Here is an 8,192-nt window from a genome sequence, read left to right as displayed (position 1 = left end):
GAGAAACATCTTTTCTAACAAATAACAGTAGACTCATCTTGTGGCCTTTTGGATACCACCAAAATTAATCTTCTGTGCAAATACGGTTACTTTAAGATCTTATTTGCAAATGAGATATAAGGAATCCATTATACTTGGATTTGGTGAAAATTTTGTAACATGTAGGTATATAAATGTTTCAAGGGTTTTGCTAGCGTCCATCGCAGATGGTCTGTTGCATGTCAGACCAGCCACACAAGCTCCCTTTACAGCAGCTTTTATCTTCATTCATGAGGTGGCTCATCTGACATGCAATAGACCATCTGTGATGGATGCTAGCAAATCCCATGTTTCAAACGTTGCATTGTCCTCTTTGGTCACTTGAAACGAAATGTTATTAAGAGAAAGGGGGCCCCACAGAGACCCAAGAGTTAAAAATTGTAGACCTGATATTTGGTCTCAAAATCAGTCGGTAGCCCTTCACCTTCTACAATCTATGTCACGCCCCGACCCGTGTAGGGGTGTAAACGAGCCGAGCCGAGCCGAACTTGGCCAGGCTCGGCTCGGCTCGGCTCGGCTCGTTAAGCTCAAAAGCTCGGCTCGGGCTCGAACCAGGCTCGGGCTCGGCTCGGTCAGGCTCGCGAGCCTTATCGAGCTCGGGTTATATTAAATTCACACCCCTCATCTTCCCTGGACAACCCTATCTAGTGTAATTTGACTACTCTATTTATACTACGGGGGGTAGTCCAAGTAACAAATGGGGTTCCAAAAAAGAAGTGACATATTTTGCCTCCCCCTTTCACTCCCTGGACAACCCTTTTAGTGTATATATTAATATATAATATATATATTTAAATATATTAAATTCTTAACGAGCCGGCTCGTTAAGGATTCGAGCCGAGCTCGAGCGAGCTTCCGAGCCCGAGCCAAAACTGACACCCTTACCACTGTGTAAATAATATCCAGTTCTAGGTTTTCCCACCCTCCCCAATTTTGTTTTCCAGCAGCATTAATCTTGCCCAACCCACTCCGTAGGGCCCGCCCCTTAGAGATGCTAAAACCGCATCTACAGAGAGAGAAGGGGAATCCACATATATAGCCCAACAACTTTTCCTCCCTTTCCGATGAGGGATCTCACAATCCACCCCACTTGGGGCCCATCGTCCTCGACGGCACGCCGTACTGGAGGGAGGTCTTGCTCTAATACCATTATGTCACGCCTCGACCCCACCGTGTAAATATTGTCCAGTTCTCGGTTTTTTCACCCTTCACGGTTTTGTTTTCCAACAGCAGTAACTGTGCCCGACCCACTCTACGGGGCCTGCCCCATGGAGATGTTGAAAACGCGTCTACAGAGAGAGAGAGAGAGAGAGAGAGAGAGAGAGAGAGAGAGAGAGAGAGAGAGAGAGAGAGAGAGAGAGAGAGAGAGGGAGTTCACATAAATAGCCCAGAATCATGTAACGCCCCGGCCCCACACCATGCAGATAATGTCTGGTTCTGGATTGCAACCCACTCCGGTTTTGTTCTCCCACAGCACTACCGTGCCCGACCCACTCCGTGGGGCCCGCCCACAAAGATACGGAAAATGCGTCTGCACATGGAGAAGGGAAACCAAATATAAAGCCCAGTCACTTTCTCTCCCATTTTTTATGTGGGATTATACAATCCACCCCCCTTAGGACACAGTGTCCTCGCCAGGACACACCCTTTAGGGTCCAGCGTACCCGTTGGCACACCGTACTGGATGAAGTTATGGCTCTGATACCATTATAATACAGTGTGCCAGCGAGGACATTGGGCCCCAAGGGAGGTGGATTGTGAGATCCCACATCAGAGAAGGTGGAAATGATTCTGGGCTATTTATGTGAACTTCTCTCCCTGCGTAGACGCGTTTTCAACATCTCCAAGGGGCAGGCCCCACGGAGTGGGTCGGGCACGGTAAGTGCTGTTGGAAAACAAAACCGGGAAGACTGGAAGACCCAGAATCAAACAATATTTACACGGTGGAGTTGGGGCATGACAATCTACACTACAACCTGCTTAAACTCATTTGCTTTCAATTGCTGCAAATATACATGATTTGAATTTAGATGGAGAGAGAAGAGAGACTTGATGAACCACCAAATGGAAGGAGTTCCTTCCAACCAGTGGCATTCATATATAGGTAAAACATTCAAAAGAGACTTTATGCAAAACATTTTCCTTTGATTGTGATAATTATGGATCTATTCTCTTTTGTTAGAAGATGATGCGAAATCATCTTCTCCAATCCCACTAACTGCTTGACGTGGTGTAGTAACCCACGTCTCTTAGTCATATTAAGAAAGGGAATTTAGCATAAACGAAGTCTTTCTTTTTGGTTGTTGAGTCCAATTAGGATAGTGGTTTTAGACGGTCGGCAAATTCAGATAGGATTACGATTTGGATTCAAGTAGTTTTAGGGTAGATGAATTCTAGCAGAAAAAGGAATCATGTTTTTTTTTTTTTTCCTCATAAAGGCACCTAACGTGCAAGGTTGTTGCACTGTTTTACGATTATTTTTTGAGATTAAGAAAAATCTTCCTCTCTCTCGTTTATTGAAAGCGGTTTATCTTGTTCTTTGTGGATTCAAAGAACCACTCTTCGTGGATTCGACGAGCATGCACCCTTCGTGGATTCGAAAGTCTATTTGATCGGTGATTGACGGCGTACAATCCTCAACTCGTTATTCACGCTTCCGGCTACGCTAGGTGGCATTAGAGCTTTGCTAGGTTCCATATATGGCTTCCCATGGAGAACTAGAAAATAAAGAAACAGTGACAATGTAGATATTCAATTCTCTACAGGCTATTGTTAATCAAATAGCGGAGCAATTGGCACGATTGAATCCTATTGAGCGCGAGCAATGCCAAATTGACAATGGTGATCGGTAACGGCAAGCTCAAGCTCTGCCACGAGTTCCATGCCTCGGCCCTAAAGTTATGCATTTTTCTGACGATGATTACTGTAGCGAGGAGGAATTCAAAGACTTGGTTCACCCAAGGCATGTCCGTGGTCGCACTCCGCAAGCCGCGGACCGTGATTGCAACTATCGTATTAAGGTGGATCTGCCTGAGTTTAATGGCCAGCTTGACATCGAAGATTGTTTTTATTAGCTTGTGGTAGTCGAAAGATTTTTCGATTATATGGAAGTACCCGAGGAGAAGAAGACAAAACTCGTGGCTATCAAGCTTAAAAGAGGAGCTTCAGCATGGTGGGAACAACTTCAATTCTCGCGTACATGGATGGGAAAGCGACCAATCCAGACATGGGCACGGATGCGTCAAGTCCTTCGTGAGAGATTTCTACCCATTGATTATGATTATATTCTCCTCCAACAGTACCAAAATTACTGATAAGGAAGTAGATCGGTGCGGGAATACACAGAGGAGTTCTACATACTATCGTTTAGGAACAATATTGCGGAGACCATGACGCAACGCGTAGCACGCTACATCGACAATCTTTGTCAGGAAATCTATGATCAGGTCTCTTCACGCCATTTGGACATTATCTGAGGCAGTAAAGATGGCGAAACAAATTGAGTCCATGCTCAACCGATAGGCCCAGAGGGATTTTTATGTGAGTCAATCCGTGGTAGAGACACCACAGACGACAATTTCAACGGCAAAAGAAAAAGGCGGTTTTGGGATCTTTCTGTTGGGATAAGCAAGCCGGCTCCCTACTACTTCGGCAATGACCCAAGTTCCACAATCCGTACGAGTCACAATTCGAGCAACGGATCATATGCTATAAGTGCAACCCAATGGGTCACAAATCTAATCAGTGTCCTCAAGGTGGCCGGCGTACTACAAATCTAGTTGTCGGTGACGAACATGAAGAGAATGATCAAGAGCATGAAGATGAACAAAATACAAAAGATTCCATTTCTACTACTTGTGCTCCTAAGCGATCCTTTGTTCAGCTTTTGTCATGCAGAAATTTTAAGTGGGGAACTCTAAATTTAATGATTCCAAATCACTTTTGCAATTTCTTAAAGCCTCTCTATGCCTTCTTTTCATCATTTTTGTCGTTTTCCCTCTCGTGTATTGTTCTTCTGCATAAACATACACCAGAATCTCATAGTCTTGATAAATCCAAAGGTGATGAGGGGGCTTATGTTTATGCAATACATCAAAAAACATAGGTGGATTTTCACCGGGCTTCATTGTATCTTGAAGGCGCACTTGCAGCTGTGCACACAATTGGTGGGGCCAAAACTTGAAGGCGCACTTGCAGCTGTGCACACAATTGGTGGGGCCAAAAGTCTTCTTGAGGAAAGCAACGTTTGTCACGCGCCTTGAAGCATCTCATCTCCATTTTCTCAATGATTATTCACTATCTTCAAAATCAAATTTTCCAACATCAAGTATCTTTGGTATTGATAATGGCACAAACCATTCTATTAAACACTTCTCTAATTGGCTAGGAATTCTAACAGCCTTTAAGCGCCAAATAAAAAAAGTCTAGGATTAGGATCTATTTTCAACTTGTTACTTTCATCTTTTCTTTTTAAAGGATAAAATTTGAATTGAACCCACGAATGCAATGTTGAGACCTCTCTCATAAACTCCGGAACCCAATTTCATCCTTGGTTGAAAAAAATGACAGACAAAATCTGATCAATGACAAGATCAAACCAACCACACAATAGTAAAAAAATGACAACACACAAAGATAAAACATGACTTACATAGTTTAGCACAGAGGCCTACATCCACAGCTAAAATCACCATCTTCTACCATGAGAAAGTAACAATACAAGGATTACAACGAGATTAACCCAACACCCACAAACTGTAACTCTTCCCTTCTCTCTCAAACCAAGACCGTACAGTTCTATTCACTCGATGAACCTTCCCAATATCTATTGTGGGATCCACACATGGTACATCCTACTGTGGACCCCCAAAATAATAGCCTTGTCTAAAGTTTGCCTCAGAAAAGATTGAAAGCATGCATAATTTATTCCCTTCACGAGGCATTCAAGATACCACACACTGAGTTATCCTAAGAACAACACACATATGTACGTGGTCGGCACATGTGGGGCCTACTTTACTTGATAGTCTATTATTTTGGAGTCCCACATTAGTTGTAAGGTGTACCATGTTTAGATTCCTCAATAGACCATTGTAGGGATCTGGTGCCCAAATTACGGATGTATTTCATTACATGTGAGGCTACAAAAATAAAAGTTGCTCATGTGACGGACTATGGGCAGATATTATATGATTTACCCTCACTTTTACCTAATTTAGCCTTATTATTAACCGACTTAAACAAACTTTTTATTGATTTAGCTTGACTTTTAGGTTATTTACCTTGACGTTTTGCCGATTTACCTCGACTTTCAGTCAATTTATCCTAACTTTTAGTCGATTAACTTTATAACCCATTTCCCTTGACTCCTACTCAATCTATCCTGACTCCTACTTGATTTACCCTTCCATCATGAGAAAAGTTGAAGAATGTAAAAGAACAAGGGTAAAAAGAATAAGGAGAAGAAAGGAAGGAAGGAGGAAGAAGAATATAGAGGAGAGAGGGGGAGAGAGGGCGAATGGAAAACAGAAGACATTGTGCATATATAGGGTAAAGAGAAATAGAGAGAGGACATAGAGGGATATAGAAGAAAATTGGAGGATTTTTTTTAAAAGGGGATTTTGGTCATATTTCAAAATCAACCTTGATTGAACATTTCAAAAACTAGTTGTATTAGTTGGTTAAAAATCATTTTAATAAGGGAAATGATATCTGCGCCAAGTGTTTTTGATAAACATGCGCTCCACTTGTTTGTCGTGTAGTATTTAAAGGGATGTCAGAGGATATTACGATTCTCAAAAAGTGCTTAAAACTCTTTAAATGCTAGACGACAAACAAGTGGAGCACATGTTTATCAAAACACTTGGCGCAGATATCATTTCCCTTTAAGAATCCTCTTCAATCAATATCTCATTCATTGTTGGTAAAAAAATCATTTTAAAAATCCTCTTCAATCAATAGCCATTCAAAAAAAGGCTCATTCATTGTCGATGCAAACATCTTAAGGACACGAAAGAGTTTACAATCATAAACAGAAAACAATCTCAAACACCCATTAAAGACATCAACTAAGCAACAAACATTGAAAACATTCAACATAGATTTATTCAACAATCGGATTCAATCCAAAATGACTTGGATCATCCATTGATGTAGGCCCTCAACTCATCATTCTCCACAACTTCCATATATTGGTCTAGTAGAGTGAGGATCATCTAAACTCCGGCGGGTTTCTGAGATGGGGCGAAGATCATAACTGCCAAACCGTTCTGGTGGTGGAGCAGCCTCACCACGCTCGGTCCACCCCACCCAAAATCCAACTCATAAACAAGTGGGAACTTTAGGCTTGCCACACGAAGCTTGTCTCCTGCCCTGTCTGTAGTGAGCGAAAGCGAGTCAAATGGTGTCTGATCCTGGTCTCCCATAAATCCCCCTTCACCACCTCCGCCGCTTTCATTTGCACTCTAACTTCAATGAAGCAGTTCCCACAGAATGTGAGAGGTTGGATGGAGAAAAACTTCCTACAATTCACAAGCATAAGGACGTCTTTGGAAACGTTTGTCATCCCTTCCTTGGTTACACTTCGCCATAGAAGTGCAACTAGGCATTGAAAGGTTGTTGCTCTTAGTGTTTGCTTCTGGCTCATCACTGATTTCTTCAATGCTTCTCCTCTTTCCTTTCTAATTTCAAATAGCATTGTCTTTAATGGCAGCATATCATGGTCCTCTCCTGGATTATCAAAGTGCTTTAGATTGGAATTACAAATAGAGTTGTCGGTAGGGAGTAGGAATGTCCGGTCAAAGATTGGCAATTTTCCTTGGATTGTGTGGTTAGGATCTTCTCCTCCTGCAACAAGATCAGCCCAATGCTTTAGAAACATGAGCATGCCTTCCATGTCCACAATGGCATGGTTGGTGCTTGTAGCTAACACAACTCCTCCACATTGGAATGAATTGATCTGGCAACGAAAGAGCGGTCCTTCCCATGGCTGGAGGTCGAGGGACTTGGGTGCGAGGAGGATCGAAAGGTCGGCCTGGACGGATTCGAGTAAGACGTCCGATAGTCGGCATTCGACTCGGGCAACTGAGAATTGGACACCTTCGTCGTTGCAGTCTATATGCAGGCGGTTACGTGGGCCGGTGCGAATCAGCCTTCCGGCAAAGGGGTAGAATTTGGATAGAAGTTTGGAGAGGGCTGCTTTTAAGAGGTTGGGATCCATGAATTGGGACTGGAGAGTGTTGTTGGGTTGTGAAGGGTTGTAAAAGAAGAGCAAACCCACTTCATGGTTGAAGAGAATTTGGTCTATGTTGGAGAGATCAAGACGAGATGGATGGGGAGAATCAAGAGATGGAGTGATAGGTTTAACAGTTTCAACACTAACTAAATTCACTATTAGGGAAGGGTTTTGGCAATCTCCTATCTCTCCCATTTGGGTGGAAGCTTCTTTCTTCTCTTTGGTAAGCTTTGTATAGACATTGGTCTTTCTTATATGCATTCATCTGAGACTTGGGCAGGTGAGTTTTCTCTCCTCTCTTTTTAGGGAAATGATAAATGCGCATTTATTGTTCTTGATGTTGATAGAATCTTTGTTCCCAAGAGAAGGAGAAAAAGAATAAGAGGAACAGAATTTCATAGAACTCCAGAGACAGGAGCAAAAACCAGAAGGAATCCGAATTGGATCAAAAGATTGGGTGGTTTATTCTAACAGAGATCACTTTAGACATTTTTTTCAGAGAAGAATTGGCTGGACACAATCTGGACTGTCCACCTCTCCAATGTTCTCCTTCTTCTGATCTTTGGGACTTGTGTTATCCTGCAATGTCTGAGTTTGGACCCTTTTCTGAACCTAAATGGCACTCTTCTCTTATTGGGTCTGACTATATCAATTTTTAAGTCCGTTTGTCATGAAAATACTGTATGCTGTTGGGTTTTTACTGTTGATGATTGAAAGAAAATGCTTGGCATAGGATGGTAAGGGCTCGAGATGATTTAATGCTAAGAGGAGTATTGAGTACTTAATTAAGAAGAGGGTTAATGCTTCATGGGTGTAGGTAACCAGAGAGAGGATTCAGACTAATCACATTATACTCCTTTTTGGTTTTTTTTTTGGGGGGGGTTAATTTGGATAGAGAATTGGCTAACCAGAGAGAGAA

At 42.4% G+C, this 8,192-nt stretch overlaps 1 protein-coding gene across 1 annotated transcript; it reads right to left on the bottom strand.

Annotated features, from left to right (window-relative positions):
* Positions 1-6,080: 6,080 nt before the first annotated feature.
* Positions 6,081-8,152, bottom strand: LOC143848132 (salutaridinol 7-O-acetyltransferase-like). Its single transcript, XM_077356966.1, has one exon. The coding sequence runs from the start codon at positions 7,532-7,534 to the stop codon at positions 6,380-6,382; it is 1,155 nt and encodes a 384-aa protein (XP_077213081.1). The 5' UTR covers positions 7,535-8,152; the 3' UTR covers positions 6,081-6,379.
* Positions 8,153-8,192: the final 40 nt, after the last annotated feature.

The sequence above is a fragment of the Tasmannia lanceolata genome, unplaced genomic scaffold, assembly GCF_043159265.1.
Source record: "Tasmannia lanceolata isolate RefF3 unplaced genomic scaffold, GAP_Taslan_0.1 ptg000016l, whole genome shotgun sequence".
NCBI lineage: Eukaryota > Viridiplantae > Streptophyta > Magnoliopsida > Canellales > Winteraceae > Tasmannia > Tasmannia lanceolata.
This window is presented reverse-complemented; position numbering and strand designations above follow the sequence as displayed.

What these genes read in the sequence shown, in the direction of transcription:
- LOC143848132 (XM_077356966.1), bottom strand. Translation starts at nt 7,534, where the DNA reads ATGCATATAAGAAAGACCAATGTCTATACAAAGCTTACCAAAGAGAAG.